General features: G+C 35.5%; 2 protein-coding genes across 2 annotated transcripts; one reads left to right on the top strand and one right to left on the bottom strand.

Annotated features, from left to right (window-relative positions):
- Positions 1 to 2,260: 2,260 nt before the first annotated feature.
- LOC132285576 (transcription factor bHLH14-like) lies at positions 2,261 to 4,227 on the top strand. The gene has a single exon (XM_059787769.1). The coding sequence runs from the start codon at positions 2,261 to 2,263 to the stop codon at positions 3,926 to 3,928; it is 1,668 nt and encodes a 555-aa protein (XP_059643752.1). The 3' UTR covers positions 3,929 to 4,227.
- Positions 4,228 to 9,198: 4,971 nt separating this feature from the next.
- On the bottom strand, positions 9,199 to 14,766 carry LOC132285578 (probable lysophospholipase BODYGUARD 1). The gene is made up of 4 exons (XM_059787770.1): positions 13,674 to 14,766; positions 13,246 to 13,580; positions 12,932 to 13,131; positions 9,199 to 9,781 (listed from the first exon to the last, which is right to left on the bottom strand). The coding sequence occupies exons 1-4, from the start codon at positions 14,251 to 14,253 to the stop codon at positions 9,454 to 9,456; spliced, it is 1,443 nt and encodes a 480-aa protein (XP_059643753.1). The 5' UTR covers positions 14,254 to 14,766; the 3' UTR covers positions 9,199 to 9,453.
- Between the last annotated feature and the right edge of the window lie 10,810 nt (positions 14,767 to 25,576).

The raw sequence follows: 25,576 nt of genomic DNA, 5'->3' as shown, positions 1-25,576 counted from the left end.
TTTTTTTTTTCTTAGTTTATTATTTTACCCCCTTAAAATATATGTTAAGGGGTTGCCAATTAGTTTTAGTTCCTTTGAGTTGCTTGTTATTTTCCAAGTACCATGAATATTCCCTTGGGTTTGGAGAAGTGTTCTGTGACCTTGACCACTTTGATGTGTAGGAACTTTTATATTGGATTTAGGAAGAAGAAAAAAAAGTGTAGGATATTTTTGTGAGTTATGCAGTGCGAAAATTGTAATTAATTTAGTTGTGATTAAATTCCTAAATGATCTAGATGAGGTAATTAGGTCAAACTTGTTCAATTTATGTGATTGATTAATTTACCCAAGAATATGATTAATTAAACATCCACAACCACAAACTGAAAAATAAAGTAAGTAAAGTTAGAGAGATAAACTACACTGAACTTTGACTCAGCCTCACACCCTGATCTTCACTATACCAAAACCCAATCTGCTGAACACCTCTGGCTTGCAACTTCCCGTCCAACAGCTCTCGACTTCAGACTTATGCCTCAAACCTTGTATAAAGATTGCTGGTAAATCAACAACATTTCGTAAGTGCATTGATCCCTTCAAAGTGTGATTTGAAATTCTTCTTCTTCGAATCTGAATTTGTTGTAGAAGAAATAAATCATGTTTCTCGGAATTTTTGAATCTTCAATTATGTTCCAATGTCGATAAGATAGAGAACAACACTTCTAATCACTCTTGTATATATGTGTGTACAACATCTCAAAAGATTCTATCAAAATAATGAATTTTTGTTCCAAAAAGTTGTACTTAATTTTGAGTGAAAGTGAGATTATACATAAGTTTGGAAGACCTAAAAATACTTGAAAACCAAGTTAATTTCATGCATACACAATATAGAGGAAGTCTACCCAAGATAGGAATCACAACAGACCAAGAAGGTAAGTTACCAAAAAGATTTGAAGACCTTGAATTGGTTCAGGGTGGTCGAACCAGTTCAAGTTGGCCAAACTTGAAAAACATCAAAAATCGCAAAAGTTGAACCTGTTCCAAGACACTTGAAGCAGTTCAAGTTGGGCATAATGTAAAGTCTTCCTAAAAACTTAAGTTTAAACCCCCCAAGTGTACTCACACACTCTCTTAGATCTTTAAAGTATTATTCTTATCATCCTAGGGTATATCGAAGTATGAACATTTGAACTTCTTCAAATTTGCTTCCGCTCTTGAATCTTGAAATTCTGAACCAAAATTTTACAACTCGGTCGGACTTGTTTTGACAACGAAATTCACCAATTACAAAATATATATATCACACTTTGATATTATATTAATTATACATATATAATATATACTACGTGTATACACACACACACACACACACACGTGAATGTGTGTGATTGCTCTCTTTTTGGGCAAATAAAATTCAACTTACGTTGTGTGTGTGTGTGTGTATATATATGTGTGTGTGATTGTTCTATTTTGGGTAAATAAATTTCAACTTACTTTGTACAACATATACATATAAATTAATATTTTGAGCGAGTGCGAAGGATTGACCTTGCAGCAAAAACCAAGAAGCCGTAATCCGGACTTTGTTGGATTAATTAATGTTGAGTGAAGATCATCAAATTAATAATTAATTTTTTAAGTAACCACGTGTTAATTCGATCTTATAGAGAGAGTCTAGAGAGAATGTCAAAATGTATGTGGTTGAGTAGGGTCAGCTAAGCGGTGGAATGGATTGAGATTGGAACCATTCATTGAAACTACAAGGTTAAACGTGACATATGTCTTCTAGCTAGCTTTAGGAAAGATAAGGCAGATCAATTATGTCTATATAAGATCATAATTTCTATTGACTTTTGGTAGTAATCACAGTACCATATATGAGAGAGAGAGAGAGAGAGAAGAAGTAGAAATTCTCACTCTTCCTTCAGTGGGGCATATATGAATGGTACCGGTTAGGGTTGAAGTAATGCATGTTCATTTCCACGTGATACTACTGCTTCTAAAAGCTAGCCTTGTCACATTACAGTAGTAGCTTATATACATGCATGTATACACCTCTCAAAAGATCCTTATATGGTCGGTCCGTTTATTTATACCCTCAACTTTCTTGTATTTGCATAACATCCACCCCTCCAGCTTTTAGGCCGGTCTTTCATGCTAAAATAAATATTCTGGCGGTCGATCTCTCTCTTTAGAAAAATAGCTACCTTTGTCCCAGTAATTTTGAATCTTAACTCTCAAAGATTAGGTCAAGGTTTTGAGATTAGTATATTGAGGCATGGACGAGATTATCTCCTCCTCTTCTCCAATCTCCTCATTTCTATTTCTTGGAACCTCACCCACACATCAACAACGCCTCCAATTCATAGTTCGAAGCAGAGCCGAATGGTGGGTGTATGCCATCTTCTGGCAAGCGTTGAAAGATAACAATGGTCGGTTGGCTCTATCATGGGGCGACGGCCATTTTCGAGGCATCAAAGACTACTTCTTGTCCCGATCAGCTGCCAATATGAATGGAAATGGTCAAGCCAAGTTTGGGCTCGATTTGGAGACAAAGACGACGATGGCCAATAGAGACAGCTCCAACTTTGATCACAACGGCCTTGTTGGCCATAGTGATCATCATCATCAGGTCACGGCCGAATCCGAATTGTTTTACATGGTGTCTGTGAGCAGGTCATTTGGTGCTGGAGATGACATTCTTGGCCGCACCTTCAGCAGTGGTGCGAATGTGTGGCTTGCCGGTGATCACGACCTACAGTATCATGACTGCGAGAGAGTTAAAGAAGCTTATGCACAAGGGATTCGAACCTTGGTCTGCATTTCAACTTCTCGTGGGGTCGTTGAATTGGGGTCCTCTGATGTGATCAAACAAGACTGGGGACTGATGCAACTAGTCAAGTCCCTTTTTGATTCTGAAACAAGTCCAATTGAAAATATTACTAGTAGCAGCAACAACAACAACATGTTGCTATTCAATAAACAGCCCACCACCAGCGGCCATATGGACATGCGTCGAGATCAGATTCAGATTGATCCCAACTCAGATGTTCTATCCAATGTTTTTGATATTGGGGTTTCATCAGGAGATCAGAACCATCAGCAAACAACTAATCATCATCATCATCATCATCATCGATTGGGTAGTGATCACACCAAGAAAGAAGTACTGTCCATCATCAATAATAGTACTACTACTACTGGTGGTCCTTTGTCATCCGAATCCGGGCATTCCCATGATTTCCAAGGCCTTTTTGGCTCTGCATCTTCCCCGACAATGGACAAAAATATATATAATATTGGATCAAAAAGAAGAGGAAGAAAGGCATCAAGCATCAGTATGGGAAAAGAAACGGTGCAGATGAACCACGTGGAGGCGGAGAGACAGCGGAGGGAGAAGCTCAACCACCGATTCTACGCGCTCCGAAGTGCGGTTCCCAACGTGTCAAAGATGGACAAAGCCTCTCTACTTGCAGATGCAGTGACATACATCAATGGGCTGAAAGCGAAAATCGCGGACTTGGAGGAAAAACTCCAATCGGGGCAAAAACAGACGTCGGTGAAGAAGGCTACTTTTCATGATCAATATCATACTAATAATCATATGTATGATGCTCAAAGCACGTCAAGCACAAGTGTTGATCACACACCAACTCAACAAAGAGAGAGGGGGTTGGAGGTAGATGTGAAGATATTTGGTTCAGAAGGAATAATTCGGGTGCAATGTCCGGATTTGAATTATCCGTGTGCCAGATTGATGGATGTGCTTAGAGAGATGGAGTTCAGAGTTCATCACGCGAGTGTATCGAACGTGAAGGACATGGTGCTTCAAGATGTTGTGGTTAGTGTTCCTAGTACTGATCATCATCATCATCATCTTGGATTCGCAACTACTAACCATGAGGAAGCCTTGAGAGCTGCCATTCTTGCAAGATTCCAAATTTAATTTATTCCATCATTTTCCGGGCCGGTACTAGTGCAATGTATGTTTTAATTATCTGTAATTTAATTTTCTTTGTTATTGTCTGTCTGTCATGTCTTGATGTTGAGCCTAGCTATGATATCATGTATTTAGACCACTTGTACCAGTTGATCTCTGATTGAATAAAAAGTTGTGATCTAGACAGTTTTTTGGAGCACTCACATGTGTAACTGCAGACACTAGCACCTGATCTATATATCGAAAGACAAACTTTGTTCACTACTACGTACCCGGCCTGTGGCAGATTTGGTGGAATAGCAATCAGTCTTTTCATAATCAAACAACAAGCCTCTAATAATGCTTTTCATCTGGAAAGTTAGTGATTGTTTGGGAGTTCATCTTCAAGACCTGTTGGCAACGCTCTACAATTATATACGTAGCTAGCTAGCCAGTGGCTGGTTATTTGTTCTGCTGTTCCTATCCCTTTGCTTTGATTTTTCTTTTCCTTCTTCTTGTGTTTGGAAGTGATCCTCCTTTTGGTTGTATCTTCATTTAGGAAGGAAAAAAAAAAAAAAAACACTTTATTTATATATTTTTTTACCTCATTGGGTGTTGAGGCATAGGCAATGTTCCAGGTTAACCCAAATTCTTGTGCAGCTGTATTTTCCTGGGCAGCTGGAACTGGAAGTACAAACTTCTAACCTTCATATAAGCTTGAGCTCGTCTAATCCTAGTAACATGAGATACGATTATACGAATGATAAGCACTGGAATTAAACCAAGTCACAGTGATGAACTGATGATTCATTCTCAATCTTCACCTCTGATTTTATTTTGTTTTTGTGATGAGTACAACTACATGCATTCTTTCCCGTAGGGTTGGAAAGAAGAAGGAGAACTAAGACATTACCCAAGGACAAGCCACCCCGAGCCAACAAAAAGGAGGCTCAGAAAGGCCATTGAGAAATAATCCCAAAACAAACATCACGTACACAGCCACCCAATATTGCAACGAAACACAAATTAAACACCTAAAATGCACTAGGCATTTTCCATTGATGCACGAACTAGGAAGGTGCCGAGCATCAGCTATATTCGAAGCTTTCCTGTTGTTTTTTAACTTCAAAGACAGGAGTCTAGACCGAACTGAAAATTTGATCTCGTTCATTACTCTCGATGGAGATCGAGCTGGAGTGACTGTGAAATAATCTGCAATTTCTTTTCTCCCAAATGTAATACACACAAGCAGCTAGGGTCAACTTGTTAACGAGTGATCGATAGTCACCTTTTGTGTTACTACAATGAAATGAAGCACGAGAAATGAAAGAAGGCCAAACATGGCTGGAAAAGCTACAAGGGAAGAGCAGGAGAGATAGAGACTCTGAGTTACAAAGGCAAAGGGTGCAATGGTTAAGGACATGAAGGAACTTAGTTCAAGGGTCGTCCAACTAATGCATGCATTGCATAAATATATTTAATTTTAACTGTATTGTAATATACAAAGTTAGGGTAGAGAGCCCGGCAGTCTATACATTCGATGATACTATTAATATGAGTTGATATAAGTGCAAGATCACACCATCGTCACATCAACATATTATCACATACTTATACAGAAGGTTGAACCACTTATCATTTTTCTTATATATGAAATTTGCTTATGATTTCTTAATTTTTGGCCTGGGGATCAATATGAGTATCTTCTATCTCGATTTCTTTTTCAGGAACCACTACAACTAATTAATAAAAAATTAAAGTAGTTCTAAAATATAAATTAAAGGCGAATTCTATGATCCAACAAGCGTTACAGCTAGCAATTTTTTAGGTTGCTTATTCCGTCAACGGATCAAGAAATTAAAGGCGTGTGAACATAAGACGGGGCGTTTATTAGAAGATTCTGTTGATTGATTTAGAATTGGCTGATTCAATTATTGTTATTATTATTATTTTTTTACACGGCAGATTCGATTGACAAGTTTTAATAATATGCATGGCCCACTTGATGTGTTCAAAGATTGAGTTGAGCTCAAGTTTGGCCAGTTAAATTGACTAAACAAAATTGCACTGTATTCCAGTTAAATTGCAGTTTATTATTATTATTTTTTTCTTCACACAAGTTCTAAACCTCTCATCCACCAAGTGTAGTACTTTGTAGGTGTCCGTCACCAATGGCTGACATGGCGTGTTGAAAAGTTCACAAAATCTCTCTTAACTAAGGTTTCGTGGTAAGTTGAAAAGTCAAAAGATTTCATTAAACTTTGACGGCCTGACCCTTGAGCGTCCCAAACTCTGGTATCGCACAAGGTCACCAAGCCTTGAGGGTTCAATCCATGAGCACCCCTGGCATCACACCAGGTCATTAAGCCCTGAGGGCCCAACCCTCGAGCATCTCAAATCCTGATATCACAGTAGGTCATTAAGCCTTGAAGACTCAACCCTCGAGCATCCCAAAAACCTTGATATCACACCAGGTCATGAAGCCTTGATGACCTAACCCTTGAGCATCCCAAATCCTGGTAGCATACCGAGTTATCAAGCCTTGAGAGCCCAACCCTCGAGCATCCAAAACCCTGGTATCACACCAGGTTATTAAGCCTTGAGGGCCCAACCCTTGAGCGACCCAAACCCTGGTATCGCACCAGGTCACTAAGTCTCGAGAGCCCAGACCTCGAGCATTCCAAACTTTAGCAACAATCTAGTTTGCTAGGACTTGAAGGACCAGTCTTCAAAGCCCCTCTGAGCCTTAAAGCGCGCTGAGGCATTAGAGCCCCAAGGAGCTCGCTTTTAAACTACTACGTCTTTATAAGTTCAAACTGTTGGGAAACATGCTAGTTTTAAAAACTTTTCGAGGGATTTAAATTCATAGATCTTGATTCATCACATAGAGACAAGTTTTATGCAAAAATAAAACATGATGTATCATTCAATTAAAAGATTGAATACTTACATCAAGATTTGAGTAAACCTTAGATCTCTCCTCTAAAGTGAATGTTCTCACTTATTGTAGATCCCTTTTGCTAGACACCTTTTCCATAAATCTCCATCTTCTTGGTAATGGTCTTGCCTTTAGGAATCACTCATAAGCCTCCATGAATGACTTTGGAAAACTAGGCTTGTGGGAGCCTCCATTAGATGAGAACACTAACCCTAATTTTCTAGAGCGAGAAAATTTATTCCTTTTTCCTTCTTCCAAAAATCACCCCTAAAATATACATAGACCATGTATATATACAGGCAACATAAAGATAAAGAAAAGGAAACAATAACTCCTTCTCAATCTCTAATTTACATGTCTCAAATCTAATATGATTCCAATATCAAGTTGGGCTATGAGTGAGAATCCATTGGGCCTATTATTTTATTGGCTACAATGAATTAATAATTGGCTCGGTTCATGGACCCAATTCAATTAATTCATAAATTAATTTCTACTCCACTAAAAGAAATTAATTGAACTCTAATTAAATAATAAATAACCTCTAAGTCAATATTGCACTTTGACCCCTCTATACATAATTAGTTATCGGATAAATAAAGCCATAAATCCGACTACTTAATTAATATATTTATTTTGGTACCATTGATTATTTCTGACTCGATCACAATAAAATATTTGTTTGACAAAAATAATAATTTAATAAATAAATATATAATAAATCATTTTGTCTAAAACCACACGAAGGCCTTCGAATTTACTTTGTGATCAACCATAATTAATACAAAATAAATACAAGTAGCAATGATGCAAATATTAAAAATATAACCCTCTAACTATTAATCACATAACTACCCAAAGTGTCGGTCTAAGGATCCCGAAGAATCCGCCGAACAAATCAAAGTAATTATTAATTAATAAAAGAGTCTATAATTTTCTCATGCTTAAGAGTCAAATGCCATGACGATGATAGGGAGCAATTGCATACGACGGCTCTCGCAATATATCTCAACCTAACGCGGATTCAGTTCAAGTCTTAATTAATTATGAGTCCATCCATAATTACCGACTATGAACAATTTATAATTACTATTCATATATCATGCATTGATTGCCATCACATATATATATATAAATATTTCTTGCAATCACAGGGACACTATCAATTTCATAGTGAATCGAAACATAATACATTGAATTCACCAATTATATAAATCATAAATATTTCAGATATGTCAGGAATATATGTCACTATAATCCAGATAGGAATTCTCTATGCCAGGACATATAAATCCTAACACAAACATGACATGAAACAAAGGTAGGGCCTTCTCAACTATGTGGGACCTTATTATAGGAAACTTGAAAGGATCTTGGATTGGTAGATGAGAAGTAAAGAAGTGCCTCCACTCCCAACGAGGCCTAATCAACGAGATGATGAAAATATATACATTATAACAGCAAACCTTAAAATCACATTTAATGCTCTGATAGACTTGGCCAACCGACGGTCAAGTAAGAACAAAGAGCATTTAATGCTCCAAATAAAGGAGACGCAACATAGTGTATGGCTCGATAAAAGGATTTGACCTCTTAGGCTCCTAAGACTATCATAACTATCCATGTGGTCATAGTTAGGGCGAGACGCACAACAAACCACTAGTTAATATCTAGCATGTTTCATGGTCTATAAATAGCACTACCGCATGAAAGAACAATAGGCCAGAAAAGGACTGTCAGCAGAGATGTATATTTTCCCTACCTCCATCTTAATCTCGTAAGATCAGTCTTCTTTTCCTCCTTCATCAAACACCTTCTTTGTTTCCTTCATATTAATTTGTACTTTAGATATCACATGTATTATCTTATTATATAGTGTTACGAAAACGAACCCCTACATACTTAATAATTTTTTAACCACATTTTGAAAGTGTAAGGTCTAGAGTTCGGTCTCATTAGAAAAATAAAATTGTACGGCTAAATTTAAAATAAAATAACAACTTAAACTTCTCAATCTTACATTTATACTTCTCAAATTAGAACAAAATGATGGCGGTCATAATTTTTGTCCAAAAAATAATTTATTTTCGCATACTATTTTAAAATTTTTTTCTAACATGTTTAATATTTTCTGGGTAATTGGAATATTTTTTTTTGGTCTATTTATTGGTAATTTTATTGAGAAAAAGAAATCGTACCCACCTTTGGACAAGAAAATTAAGTTTAGTTTAATCAGGAAAAAAGTTGAAGTCATTTAGGAGTAAAAAAGTTGGTGACCATGCCATAGTAACCCTTCAGCTGTTATACAGAGTTGCAATACATGCAAATAATTCAGCGACCAAAAAACAAAAAAAAAATAGAGAGAAAAAAACATGATGTTTATAGAATATTGGAAAACCAAGCACACTCTATAATTATTAATTAAATAAAGTGGAGATTTGAGGGTTCCTTTTTCTTCCCCATCAAAGTAACATGACATGAAGCACTCACACCCTAACAATAATAATTGGTAATTGGTAGTAGAAAATTTGCCAGTTTCCAAGTATCTTCATCCATGCTTTGGCAGGATAAGAATTTATGGTCATTATATATATATATTAGTGGAAAATAGAAGCTAGGGTTGGTTTGAGTTGGTCCAAATTTGCTCAAGTTCCCTAGCAAAGGCCTTCTGTCTTCCAACGACAATGGTGATATGGTCTTTGTTATCGAAAACCTTAACCCGGGCACGAGGAACTCTGGACTGTACATTGTAGCTACATTCAACTGGGATAACATCATCGTCTCTACCATGGAATATATTGACTTCACATTTTAGGCTGTTTTTAATTGTCTCCAAGTATGCATCCATTTTTGCCGCACTCCCGCAAATTATGTTGTGTAGGGTATGCCATGCCGCGTTATGCGTGTGGCAACAGAATCCTTCAATCAAGTATGTCCTCATCCTGTAAATGTAAATACATAGTACAAGAAACAACATTACATATATAGTAGATATATATCTCATATATATATATATATATATATATAGGTCGGTAGGTACGTAGCTGTAACTCTCTTTAAAACTTCTTTTACAAATTAAAAGTGAGTGTATGCATCCTTTCAAGGGAAAGTCTCAACAATGGTGGACCTAGTATATGTAAGTCCTATGACCGATCAGCACCAAAGATTGATGAGTAGTTGAATTGACTGAATTGCCCTCGTGTTAAGTGAGAACATGCCTTATTTATTTCCTTAATTAATGAGGAAAGCAGTGGAGTGGAGAAGAGAATCTATATACAATTGAGTCTAATTCCAAAGTTTGGTGCACTACTTTACCATACGCTGACTGTCCTATTCGAGAGTTTCAAACACAAGCTTCACGGCGTGGACATTAGGTGATAATGATATCAACGCATTTTCACACTTGAATTTTTGTACACTAGCACTTGATTTTTTTTTTGAATATTCTAGGCAGGAATACTTTTTTCAGATAATTTAGTCGTGAAAACTACTTTTGTAAAATACTTGCGTTATATTTTCTTCTTTAAAAATAAGTCAAATACACACAAAAAGTGAGAATATATTTGCCCATTAGGTGAATTTTGTTGGGACTTGGACATTATTATTCTTCGTAAACAAATAAAAAAATTGGCTGATCTTCGGCTTTAGGGTCTGTACATAATACACACACACACATATATATAATCTCAGGGCCCTAATTATATTACAGGGTCCAGCCCAGCATACAAATGTAAATTGGCATGGACCCTGATGACTAAATCAAAAAACCATCAGAGTTGGGCCATGTCTGTGTCAAAAACTAAATGTCTTTTGATGTGGATTGTGGACTCTGGTAGGGTATATTAATCCAACACCTGTACTTTTTGGACAACTATTTACACACACACACACACCATATCATATTTGTATAAGGGGAGGTGATTTTGGCAGTCTACTCCACTTTGACTTCGGCAATCCATCTTCTAATTTTAATAATTGAAATGAAAAGTTTATCCTTCATCTCAATTTAATTGAGATGAAGGATAAAAAGATAGTAAAAAAGAAGGATAAAATCATAATTTCAGTTGCTCAATTTAAAAGTTGGAGTGGTAAAAAGTGCCATATCAGTTCCTTATATATTATAAATTGTAATATAAATTACATTGAGTTATCCTAAAGTTTGAACAAATTACTCATGAATACGTTTGACCATAATGGTTGGAAATTTGGGAATAACATAAACGGAGAATTAACCCTCCTCTCTCTCTATATTACCTTATATTAACCTATATAAATAAATTGTAATAACATACATTAACCTATGTGTGTGTGTGTATATATATTACTCATATATATATAATATCATGGCCCTAATTATATTACAGGGTCCAGCACAGCATACAAATGTAAATTGGCATGGACCCTGATGACTGAATCAACAAACCATCAGAGTTGGGCCATGCATGTGTCAAAAAGTGGATTGTGGACCCTTGTAGGGTCCGTTAATCCAACACCTGTACTTTTTGTACAACTATTTTATATAGATATATATATATACACACACTATATCATATATGTATAAGGGAGGTGATTTTGGCAGTCTACTCCACTTTGACTTCGGCAATCCACCTTCTAATTTTAATAATTGAAATGAAAAGTTTATCCTTCATCTCCTTATGAAGATTATAGGATTTATTCGAAAAGATGGTAAAAAAGAAGGATAAAATCGTAATTTCAGTTGCTCAATTTAAAAGGTGGAGTGGTAAAAAGTGTCATATCAGTTCCCTATATATTATAAATTGTAATACACTGACTTATCCGGAGGTCTAAACAAATTATAGATGAATAGAACGTTTGGCCATAATAATTAGCAGTTTGAGAATAACATAAACCGAGAATTAACCCCTCTCTGTATATATTACCTTATATTAACCTCTCTCTCTCTCTCTCTATATATATATATAAGGAGTAGTGATCTCTTGCTCTCCATAGAGCAAAAAAAAATTCATCCGCACTTTCTATTGAGACCATTAGATCTAATTTAACGGTCTCTATAAAAACCCACATATATTCTTTTCTTTTAATACAAAATCATTATGACTATTTATAGTTTTCAAATTTAATATTTATCAAATTACTAATTACAACAATAAAAGGTAATTATTCAAAAAATATATATAAAAATCTCTTCACCTCTGAAAATAATGTCTCTTTCAAACAAAGACCTACAAGAGTATTTTGTCTTTCTTCATGCAAATTGAATTTGCAAGTTCTCTTTCTCCTTTGTCTCCTTTTAATCACAAGTTCTAATTCTTACAAAAGTACCACAAACCATTCACTAAGTTTGTTTAGCAATTTCATGAAAAATTATAGTCACAATCATGCACATTAGGAAAATTAAACTAATGACATAAAACACTGACTCAAAAATATATATATATAAATAAAAATAAAATTTATTTTTTTCTGCATGACATTTCACCCGCATAAAATTTAATGGATTAATTTTAATTTTAATTTTATTTATTTATTTATTTATTTTGTCTCTTGTAATTTTTTGTTTGAGAGAAACATGATTTCCAGAGGTGAAGAGGTTTCAATTTTTTTGAGGTAATTACTTTTTATTGTTGTAATTAGTGGTATTGGTAAATATTAAATTTAGAAACTAGAAATAGTAACAATGGTATTGTATTTTAAGGAAATGATGTAAGTAGGTTTCTATAATGACCGTTAGATTAAATCTAATGGTCACTATAGAAAGTGCAGATGAATTTTCTTACTACATGAGGAGCAAGAGATCATTACTTTATATATAGGTTAATATATGTTATTACAATTTATATATATGTTATTACAATTTATATATATATATATGTAGGTTAATATAATAATATATGTTATTACAATTTATATATATATATATATATCTAACCTTATATTATAGTAGATAGATCTAGGAAGATCCAGCAAATGGTCTAACGTTTGGTGAGTTGAAGGTGTACCAAGTGTAGACGTTTTTGATGCACATATATAATGGTTGGGAATTAATAAAGTTGTAAACTAGAAAAAAAAAAAATAATAATAAAAAAGTTGTATGTAAAATATGAGTATACCTGTTTCTGGTGATAATATTGGTGAGAAATGTCCACAAGCGATGGTTCTTGCATATTAAGAGGCAAATAGTACGACTGAGGTGCTCATACCAGCAAGCAATGGACGCCCCAAAAGTAATCACTGGCCACACCCGCCTTGGGGCTACTCTTTTCATCACATGCTGTGTGGCTTCTTCACCCTTTGGAACTGGAAAGTATGGCTGCACCAATCCCAATTTATTTAATTTTCATCAAATTAATTAATATTAATTTGCTTTGAATTACTAGGCCAAAAAAAAAAAAAAAGGAGTATCCCAGTGCACGAGAGAATTAACTGGTGCCAGCAGAGTGAGCGACTTGACAGAGTGGGGATATTTGACAGCGAGTGCGAGAGCCAAAATGCAGCCCAAAGAATGTGCGACAATGTGAAAGGATTTAACTTTGTGTGGTCTAAGGACAGAGCTTTCAATCATTTCTAAATGCTCTCTCAATGTGTAAAGGGAGTCATTTGGCTTGGGACTCCTCCCAAACCCCAGCAGATCCATCGCAAATAGTCTGTACATGGATTTCACAGAGCTGGAAAAGTTGGGAAATAGTGTTTCCGTCCAAAATTCAGAAGACGAAATGAACCCATGAATGAAGATCACATCTTCTACCACATTATTAAAATCTGCCATCAAACAACCATATATTCATATATATAATGTCCATATATCTAGGTAATAAAGTTAAAAACAGCTTAATTAATGAATACATATAGTACCTTTTGGTCCTTGAGCTAGGACAAAAAGTGCTTGTTTGCAAGAAGAGGCCCAAGAGTGGCAAGTTTTGCAATCACAATCGGACCATCTTGGAATGGGATTCAGCAATTGGTGGCGACCAATCTTGGGCCGTAACATGGAGTTAATTGTGACCCTGCCTTTCTTCACCTTGTCACAATTATTAAAATTTGATTGGATAATGGTGGTGGAAGAGGCGGGTGGTTTGTTGTTGATGATTAGCTTGAGGCGTTGAAGGGTGGTAGGACGAGTGTAGAGGGTGTCGGAGATCTCTTCAAGCTGCAACCTGCAGGCGGAGGAAGTGAGGCGAACAATCTTGGAAGCAGCATTAATGCTGCCACCGCTGCCACTGCTCATGGTTTGTTGAGCTGAAGTAGAGCAGTAACAAGGCTTCCACTCCGCTTCAACCAAGAAATCCACCACTTTGTAAACATAGCAAAGAAGGAAATCAATCACGTCCAGAACACAGAAAACAATGATGCTCAACACTTGGTTCATAACTCTGCCTGTCAATGCTAAAACTGATGATGATGATCTGCAGCTTTTGTGATCCACACCCGCCATTTAATTTACTTTCACACACACTATAATTAAAACACAGGATGGGGAAGGGAAAGACATGCATATAACTAGCTAGGAATGTCACTATTCCATCAGAGTTAATGACATAAATATATATTTGTGGGATATCTCTATCTTTTATTCACTAACCTCTTTATTAGGTTTTCTGCAAATGGGGCCTCGCAAATTAAACCAATTAACCATGAAACCAAGGAATCCACAATCCATCCTACAATTTGACCCCCTGTTATATTTGAGGAAAGCGTGCAAGAGTTGGTCTCTTATAACATACATAATCTTTTCAGTGTGTGTTAGCTAGTGTGAGGTGCTGCACACGTAAGAGCTAAGAAGTATTAAATAAATTCATTGGCCCATTAAAATCGTTGTTGGCCAAGGAAAATGGTTGGTAGTGGTTGAACCTCCCGGTGAAGAAGGAATTTTTCTTTTTTTTTCGAAAATCCGGTGAAGAAGGAATTCTTTTCAAGAATTGTGAGCCATTACAAGCTTTTTTCTTTTTTTATTTTTATTTTTATTTCCACCACAATTATTTTATGTATTCTTTTTCCTCTCAAATACAAAACAGCGTTCTTTCTTGTCCTTCCAAAACACTTTACCTACAATTCTTCCCAATTGACTATTAAAAGTACCCTTAACAATTAATGTGTGCAAAGGTTTTTCCAAATCTAATTTAATAGATTCCAACCTTTTGTATTTATTGTTTGTTCACCACCGTCCCCTTAGGTGCTGACTACTAACTGCTACCCCTTCACCACCGTCCTAAACAATTTTTACAAAGTTTGTTATTGATTTATCTACCAATATTTGTTCATTTCATCCCTCTATCCATAAAATCAATTGGATTCAATCCGGTCCATGCAAATTGGATACATTTTTTAACCTCCTGATTCGATTATAATTTGATAAATAAAAAATTAATCTGTTAACATATTGGAAACAATCGATTTCATTCGTTAACTCATATAATAGGATCCCATCAAATTTATGAATATGATATATATATAATTTTAAATTTTAATAACTTTTAACCCCAAAAACCTAATAGCTTTTTGAGTTTTACCGACCGTGTCATGGCTATTTGAAAAAAAGTTCAATCCATAAAATCAATCCGATCTGATCTAGGAAAAAGATTTGATTCAATAACAAATCTATCCGTATGGATAGAATTTGAATTTGAAATACAATCTGTAACTATCACAATTTTATTAAAAAAGAAAAAACACCTCTCTGAACTAGTATTATTATTATTTTGATAATTAGGATGTCTGAAACTTTGTCCCGACTAATTTACGAACCCGTGCAAGGCATACCTCCTCACAGATCCGATAAAGTTCAGATTAATTATGTCCACAGATGTGACCCTTAAGGAATTCCATGTAAGACTTCCCAACAAATCGGATAAAGCTCGAATTATATCCATAGGTATGATCTTTACGAAATTGTTTGCACTTAGAAGTAACTAATCCTAAGAACTTATGTCTTATGAGCACTAGTGTTCAATTATTTTTCAATTAGTCCAGTCCTCAAGAGTTAAAATTCAGACCATGTCCAACTCTCTATAATTTATAATTTTTTTATATTTTAAATGTAAGGTTCAATATTTGCCCCAATTGATAATTGATTTGACAAAAAGAAAGAAAACAATTGGCATTCAGATTATGATACTCGTTTAGCAAAGATTATTTCTACGATACCTTTAATATATATATATATATATATTTCTATGATTTGTTTTTTATTTATTGGTCTTATAATAGTCAGGCTCTTTTTTCTACATTGTTTACTTAAGATGAGATATTTGTTTGGCTAAAATATAGAATACACGTTCTAGAACATTTACAAATAGTCTTTTAAAACCTTTCACATGATGAATACAATTGTTATCCATGTTAACGTGTTTGGATGGTATGATAGAGCATAAAGCATGGATTATTAATTATCGATCCTTCTTCAACTGTGAAATGGACGGCCAATTTGGGCTACTAATGATAGTTATATTAAGCCGGAAAGCAAAAAAATTAATGTGGCAGCTTAGTACTGAATTTAAAACCACATACTATGTGTTGTTATGCATGTTGATCATAAGGCTCTCACTCTCAACCAAAATTTCCAATTTATTTACCAATTTATTTCAGAGTATAAGATTTGACAATGTAAGAGAAGAGAAAAGAAAGCAATGTACGTCCAAAACTCGAACATTTAAGCGCCTCTTATTGTAGGTGGCCAAAGTCTTCATCAACTTAATATTCATTTATTATTATGAACATTTCTGTACTTCCATTTATATCAGCTTAGCTAATTTCTCTTGTCCAGTCAGGACTGAGGACTGGGACCCAAGAAATTGAGGGCCTAACTTAAAACTGGATGGCCTTAATATATATATATATTCCAAAGGTTAAGGAAAATGAAATGATTTTTCTGCTTCCCTTCCAAATTATTTCATTCGTCCCCAAATAAATATTTGCTCTTTAGAATCTAATTTTTTTAGAGATGTCTTTTAGTATTTTTTTGTAATTTTTTTTGTAATTTTTTTTGGTTTTTTTAAGTAATACTATTATAAGAGTTCTCTTATAACAAGAGATATGAGCTCTCCTAATTTAATTACTGAATTGTGATAATTTTTTTAATATTTGTAAAAAATCAAACTTGTCACCATAATGGGTCCGCAGGGATGTAATAATTTATTTTTTTATAAGTTCAATACAAGAAAGTTATATATATATATATATATATATATATATATATATATATATATTCCATCCGTTTCAAAATAAATATCTCATTTTGGGAATCTAACTTAAGAGGATGAGCTTTTAGTATTTTTAATGAATGTAATACCCTTACCTCCCCACAGGTTTGTCCATATATCCCCAATATGAAACTTTTGCCAAACTTGTCTCTAACCTTCCCTTGTAAGGCTTAACCTACTTAATTGTAAGAGTAAAAGTAATATTTTACCCATGAATGAATCAATCTTTATCTTCTTCTCCTCTCCTCATCTTATACACTAACTATGACATTTGCTTTTGCAATATATCATTCTCCTCCATTAACAGCTTATTCATTGCCGTCAACTTCTTATCTTGGAAGTGTGATGCCTCTTTCCGTTACTTCTCTTTGCACTTGGTTAAACGAAAAGCACATCTCATATAATTAGGAAGCATTTCAATACACATATTTCTAATACAACATTGAAGGATGCCCAAAAGGCAAGAACTTTATCTAACCCTAATTTGAATTCACCACAATACCTTCGATTCTAAAACCAAACTTTAATCTACGATATTGGAGAGAATTGGGCATTCACGAATCAACTATTGCCGGCACAAGGAACTTGGCTTTCGGTGTTCATGATACAGCCTTTCAAAGGCTTCAATATGCTCCGGGTTGTACTGGGTTTCAATGCTCCAAGGTGTACCGGGCTTCAACTATTGTTGTTATCTTTTTCAATAATTAAGTAAATGAGCTCATACTAACAAAACTAGAGTCTGCAATTCCTACAATCAAAACAAGCAATCCTCTTCCATTAGAGAGAGAAAGAGACCCAAAGGTTTTTGTTCCTGGAAGAACCAGGTTACCGAATTGGCGACCTTGGTTATGCCTCCTCAACAGTGACTGTAAGCACCCGAATCCCATGACCTGGTGTGTCAGCGGTGAACCCGAAGACCTGACCCAATAACGAGTCCGAAATGCAGAAGCGAAAACAAGGAAGAGGTCACTAGAGGCAACTCTACCCCTATGACGACTAGAGAACTTCATATGAAGTCTCAAGACTCTACTTGAAAACAAATGCGGAAGTGAAAGGGTAAAATAGTCATTTACAGAGGCTACAAGGGCAAAAGAGTCATCTACCTAACTATAGGGGTGAAATGGTCATTATTTATGACCACAAGGGCAAAATAGTCATTATTTAGGACTACAGAGGCAAAAGTGAAAATGCCAGACCATTTAACCGATCGGATCATCCATTTGATCGATTAGATGGCTGGTCCAGAAGAAGGAACCAACCCAGAAAACCATATAACCGATCAGATGGTCATCTGATCGAGTAGATGGGCCACCTAACCGATCAGATGCACAACCCAGAAAAAATAGAACTTTGCCGGAGCCCATCTAACCAATCAGATGGTCTTCAAGAATGAAAAATCCCATAAATGCAACCTCCTACCTCACCCCAAAATGCAGTAGATGAAATGCAAGCTGATAAACGCCGAATGTTGCACGTTAAAACCTTCTTATTTACATACGTTAGCTATTAGTTTATGTATTGTGCACTTTTATGTTGTTTGTGTATTTTTCCTATTTTTAGGTTTTTATCCTCAAAAGTAATCAAAACCGGGATCTCTGGTCTTTGAAATGATAATTCTACTTGAGCTAAGATTCAATAAAGATCTCAAGAGTATTGACCAAGACCATGGACAATTCTAGGATGGATTGAAGATGAAAGGTGTGGGCCCAAGCAGAAACATAACCCCAAAAAGGAGCATTGATAACTCAAGGCTTACGACCGGTCGTAGCCCCAAGGCATGATTTCTACGACTGGTCGTACGTGTAAAATACAATTGAAATCTTAAGTGCAATTTGATTCCAGAGAATTTTAAAAACTACGACTGGATGTAGCATACCAACCCCAAGCGCCGTGACAGCTCCTTACGCACGTGCAAAAAAAGCAACTACCTTCACATTGACAAGCTACGACCGATCATAGCTTTCTACGTCCAGTTTACTTTTGTAGTTGGAAAGTAGCCAACTTTCCCCTTTTTTGGTGGATCTGATGGCAGCTTTATAGAATAATGAATTTTGACCTCTTAGAAGACGACACAAGTGATATAAGGGGTTTGCTTTGCATAGAAGACCTTATCTTGAGATATAGAGAGAGAAAGGGAGAGTTCTTGAAGCTTGAAGCTCATCCATGGTGTCTAACTTGGAGATGATGTCTTCTTCTACCAAGGAGGTCTCCACCTTGACCATGAACAACTAAACCTCTTCCTAGGGAGTTTATGTAGCCATCTCCAAGTAAATATATTTTAATTTGTTTGTATTATGGGAAAAAATGATGTTAAAGCATAGCTATGTTGGGCATGTTTGGCATTGTGTTTGTTATTGTTTTTAGTGTTTTGGTTTTGTATTTTGGGCCCATATCACATTTAAGGTGGGCTGGTGTGTTATTGAACAGTACCAAACCTGATATGAAAATTTCGGCAAAACCAATATCACCAAAATTGTGATATTGGGTGTTTTCGACATTGTATCGGCCATATCAAAGGCCCAAACCAAAAACAAGTTATACTATAGCGGGCATATCAACTATAAAACCTATTTTTGGAAACCCTAGCCTCATTTCTGCCTCCCATTTCTCTCTCTTCCTCTTTGCACATTTGAGGCAATTGAGAGGTGATTCCATTGTAACCCTGTTTTGTGCTGTCGATTGTCTTCCAGATTGACAAATCATTGATCCTAGAACATTTTTCTTTGCAATCTCCGTTGTATTTGCTTTTGTCCGTTTCTGTTCTATGACTTGTGTGAGGCGATTTTACCAAAACCCTAGTCTGTGCTTGGTAGAGAAATTTTGAACGTTTTCCTGTGTTTCTTCCTCTCGATCGTGTCTGTTCTCTCAGGTGTGTGAGTTGATTCGAAGTCTCTTCCACCGAAACCCTAGTTTGTGGTTGTTAAAGGGAGGATTTCACGTTTTTGTATCTTTCTCTCTAATTTCTCAGCTTCAGTAATCACGCGATTCAAAGTCAAAAACTTCTGAACCCCAAGGTATGTATGTGCGTATATACAATTTTCTGGTGGTGCTTTCTCGGCCTCTTCTAAAAAAAAAATTTGGACATATTTTGCATACTTCTCTCCATACATATAGTTCTGTTCTTTTTGTCACTTCAATTTTCTTCATATATTTTGATTAAAAAATAATTTCACAAATTAATGTTAATATGAAATGAGTTTGATGAATGTTAATATGAAATGAGAGATTTAAATGACAATGATAGCTGTTGGGTAATTATCATTATGCTGCCACTGAATCAAATTGTTTTATCAGATTCCAAAATGTAGTGTAAATCCAACTTGCCAGCCCTTATTTTTGTTTTAGAAACCTGGGGTAACAGGTTTTTATTTATATTTATATTTATTATTATTATTATTATTTTATATTAGAAAATAGTTTGAAAATATTTGATTGACATATATCTCTACAAAAATATCTGAAAAAATTATTAGATTTTCTGAAAAAAAAAAAAAAACATAAATTTTTTTGAAACCCCTTTTTCATGAATGATTGTTAGTCTGATAGTGTAATAATAGGCCCATAATACCTTGAAATGATGACAAAGTTACAGTAGCAATGGTATTAACATTGCTACATTCTTAATTGAATTTTCTTTTCCTAATATTTTAGTGATGTTTTCTTTCCCCGGTAAATAATGTTGAGATCAATAAAGACATGGTATTTAATCACCTTTGTAACTATGAACATTTGTTACACTTTAATGTAATATCTAGTTTTTTATTTTTTATATTCTAAAGTTCCCACCGAAAAAAATATCCAGATTTGTTTGATGAGTGTTTGCATGTGTATAATATAGGAAGAAAAAATATTTAAATAACTCTTTTAATTTTTCATTATTTTTTTCTACACTAAAAATCATATTAAAAAATATTTAATTGTTAACTACATAAGTGTTGATCTTAAAGATTTCATCCAAGGACAATCTAGTTGTTTTGATGATTACAAAGTGTTTAATGATTAATGTTTACATTAAGTATTATAGATTATTCACATTCAAAGAATGACCTCAATGAAGCTATAAAGATCATTCCAAGTATTCCATTATTCAAGATTACATCAAGTAAAGCGACGGATACAAAGAAGACTTGAAGTTGTAAGGAACAAAATGTAATGTCCATCCAAAGATAGCTTGGACTACAATGAGCAAGCAAGCAACTCAAAGAAAGGAAGAAAGCAAGAATACCTTAAAGCTTAAATGATCATATACAAAGCATAAAAAAAGGGGTAGATAGGATGGTGAGTGTTTAAAATTCAATATCATAGTATTTATGAATCCATTTGAAACTCATCTCTATAAGATCATACATATCATCATTATCATTCATATGTTCCTATATCACTATGCACTTCATTCACATATATAATTGACGTATAAAGTCATTGCTAAAGAATAAGTTGGTTCAAGCTTGCATAAGTTTTGAAAGAACTCATCACTTATGCTAAAAATGTTAGGACCATTCACATCAATTACATTATTCACTTTGGTCTCTAGAAAGTAAAGGTTAAGGCTTAAAACTTATTTATTCATCTATAAAGCCTTTGTTGCCATGTGATACCCCTAATTTTAAAAGAATAGTCTCGGCATTTATTTATTATTTTTATTGTATTTTTGGCGTGATTATTTGGTTTAATTATTTTTATTTATTGATTTGATTTAATTGTTTACCTATGTGTCGTGTGTTTTTAATTGAATTAAGTTATCTTTTATTATTTAATTGGCATTTTATTGTTCAAGTGTTTTTAATTATTTAATTGAGTTATTTGATTGGAATTAATTAGTTAAGTGGATTTAATTATTTAATTGTTTTTTTTCATTTAATTATGGTTTAAGTTACAGTTAGCTTTGGGTTGCAAATCACGTATAGGTAAGCCGCACTATGATAACCTAAATTTCTATATGGGCCGATTGACTAGAGTTTTACATTAGGGCTCTGGCTTTAATTAAACAAGGATTAGGGTTTAGGTTTTTATGCCTATATATACATAGTTGTAATCTGTATTAAGGGTTGGAAAAACCCTACTCACGTAACATAGATACAGAGAGTTACACAGTGAGGCTTTGAGAGAGCAGAAAGTTACACAGTGAGGCTTTGAGAGAGGACCAAGGGAGGATTTTGGTGGATTAGATCAGAACCAGAGGAGGCTAGAAAGTTTAGAACAACGGCGACAAGGTTTTGGTTATAAAACTGTACAGGCAAGTTCTTATCTTCCTTCTTCCCTCTGGCTTGTGTTCTGTGCACCTAGATAACCTCTAGGGGATTAATTGGCCATTAACTGAACCATGCATGTTTTGTATATGTTTACTTGAGGATCTTTTAACTGTGAAAATTTATCTGTAAAACCATTCTGTCGGGTATGTGTTCTATTCTTTGTTTTGGCATAACGTCCCACTGTTCTAACTTTTATTTTGAATCTTACTGAAATCAACTAAGGTCTGAGTGGATACTAGATGTAATGTATGACCTTCAAATTTAAATTGGAGGAAGAACAGAGGGGTTGGGATAGAACTGATGTTGCAAATTAGTTTCAGTGCCGTTCTTCAACAATGTTAGTTTAAATGGCTTGATTAAACTCTGTAATTATTTTCAAGATTATTGTAAACAACCTTGGGGATGCTTCTAGACTAAATTAAGACTCCTAAGATTAGTTTTAGAAACCAACAGAGGTGTAAGAAGTGATCAGAGAGGGAGCAGACGGACTGAAACGAAGCAAAACGGGGACAGAGGCTCTCAAAGGAGGTGAGAGCCGGCTCCATGGATGTGGGAGCCGGCTCCCACAACAAGTAGAGCCGGCTCTAAGGACTCCTAGAGCCGGCTCTAGGGCAAAAGAGCCTGCTCCCAAAATTTGGAGCAGGCTCCCTTTTGCAATATGCATTTAATTCTTATTTTTTTTTAGTTTTAAGGCACTGTTTGTGCAATTTGGGTTATTAATCAGTTTTAAATTTTAGTTGGGTGTTAAATAATAATTTTAACTTGTAACTAAGGTCTTGAATTGCATAAATTTACCCCTTAGTTTAAACGGAAATTAACAGTACGCTATTTGACAACTTTGCGTACAGTTAACGGCTGGAAGGAGATTTGTTGATTAATTTTAATTTGATGGTTTAGGGTGCTATAAAATGATTTTAAATTTATTTTAGATGCACGATGAAGTCTTTTAAAGTAATATATTGGACTTGTGGCATAGTGGGGGCTCTGTGCTAAAGGATACAACAAAATATAAGTATATGACTTAGTACTCTGTTACCGGATGGAGGGAACTAGATCGCTTAGTTTAATTTAGCGATTTATTGGACTATAATATTATTATAGAACTAATTTTAAATACATGATAGGGTCATTGTTTTATTAAATTTGAACTATGCATGTGTTGGATGTTAATTGTTAGAATAGTTTATTCTCCAATGCAATTACATGGATTATTACTGGATTTTATTTGCTAGATTGTTAAGATTCCTTCTGCAATTATTGGATGGTGGTTTTTGGTCTGTAAATTATTGAACTGTTATATATGTTGTAATTTACATGGATATGGAGGATTGTATGTACTGGTATGGGACGGTGACATACTAGGGACGGTTTAGCTCAAAACGCATAAACCTAACCTAATGGATTAATGGAATGGATTGAAAGATATCGAATCCTAATTGTGACTAAGTCAGATCAGCTGTAACCAAGTTGGATGACTTCCTGGATTAATGGATGGTAGTTAAGTCATATTAACTGAATAAGTTGAGTGACTAACTAGTTGGTTTATTGTATGTCAGTTTAATAAATAGTTGAACTGCTTACCCTGGATTTGGACGGACTTTATATATATGTTTATGGTATCATGAGTTGAGCTTGAGTCTCAGACTCGTTGGTTAGGGTGCGTATATGCAGTGGATGTGTAGCTGGTTATAATAGGTTGAGGTGTACCCTGTTAGGTCTAGGTACTTATACCCACCTTTGGGTGCGTATTCACATGATGCCTTCTATTCAGGTTGAGACCCCTATTATAGATTAGTGAATGTCCCTTAGTGTGGATATATTTATACGTATGGACTAGATAGATATTGTGAGGTGTCTACGGTGTATCTGCGTATCGAGTCACTGTATGGATTGCAGTTAGATTAGAACTTGCTCGTGGGTCTGACCCACTCCTTCATTATTCTTTTCAGGTACAGGACAATTCCAGCTTTAGAGCTTGATCGTGCTTGTCGAGGACAGTCTCACCTTCATCTGATTACGTAGGACTTCTCTCGATATTTCTAGCATTATCTATTTTCAGTTCAGTTTCAGTTGAACTTTTGGTTAAGGGTCCATCAGTGGATTCCCAAGTTGTAACCTTGAAGTTTTGGAGGATTGGAGTTTCAATTTTCAGTTATACATGGAGGATTTTATAATTAATGTTTCTTTCAGTTTTATTTCCATCTTTATTATTTCATTTTGTCATTTGTGTTCGATTTAAAATACTTTAATTGTTTGATATTCCCTTGGGTTTGGGCCTGGGCCTGATCAACCCGTGTCTCGGATCCGAGGGGTATCACAGTTGGTATCCGAGCACTCCAGGTTCAAGTGTCTCTAGGACGTTTCGTATTAAGACTTCCGCGTAGCATTTTTTTTTATATAGAGCTTATGTTTAGGATTCGTTGAATTCTTGACGGTTCGTTTAAACTCGTACTGATGTCTGTCATTCTATGTTAACAGCATGGTTAACACTGGAAGAGGACAGAACATGAACAGTCGACTGAGGAGAGCGGCACGTAGACAGCAGGAACTTCTACAACGTCGGGAAATGGAAGAAGAGCAGCAAATGCCAGGGTTTCAGGAGGAGCAGGAGGAAGTTCAACAGACTCAGGGTCGGGACAGAGATCCAGAGATTCTTCCACACCTCAATGACCTTGTTGCTCGGGCTATAGAGGCTGGGGTAACAGCTACACTCTGGAACCAACCACAGGTTCAGCAGGCACCTGTACCAGCACCAGTGGTTCAGACGGATTCTTGGGGAAAGGCTAGAAGCTCTTTCACAAAGGGGAGTCCACCTGTGTTCTATGGCTCCATCGATGCGAGAGCAGCTCACCAGTGGAAACAGGACATTGAGCGTCATCTTCGTTTAGTTCAGTGCACGGAGGTTCAGAAGCAGATACTTGCTACATTCAAGCTAGTTGGGGATGCACTACAGTGGTGGGAGTCAGTTACCACCTAAGAGGAGAGGATGACATTGACTTATGATGAGTTCAGTGCTCGCTTTGACGAGAAATATTTTCCCTATGAGGTCAGGGCAGCTATGAAGACCGAGTTTCTAAGTCTGCAGCAGGGAAACATGACAGTGGCGGAGTATGAGCAACAGTTCACACGCTTGTCTCTCTTTGCACCGGAGGAGGTGGATACAGAGGAGAAGAAGCGTAACAGTTTCATCAAGGGACTGATGTGGTCTATCAAGAGAGCTATTGCAGGTAGTCCAGCCTATACTACCTATGCTCAGGTGGTAGACGCTGCTCTATAACAGTATCAGTTGACTGTTGACATCAGACAG

The sequence above is a fragment of the Cornus florida genome, unplaced genomic scaffold, assembly GCF_030987335.1.
Source record: "Cornus florida cultivar Cherokee Brave unplaced genomic scaffold, ASM3098733v1 CherokeeBrave_3.0.0_Hap2_Chr11, whole genome shotgun sequence".
Taxonomy (NCBI): Eukaryota; Viridiplantae; Streptophyta; class Magnoliopsida; order Cornales; family Cornaceae; genus Cornus; species Cornus florida.
This window is presented reverse-complemented; position numbering and strand designations above follow the sequence as displayed.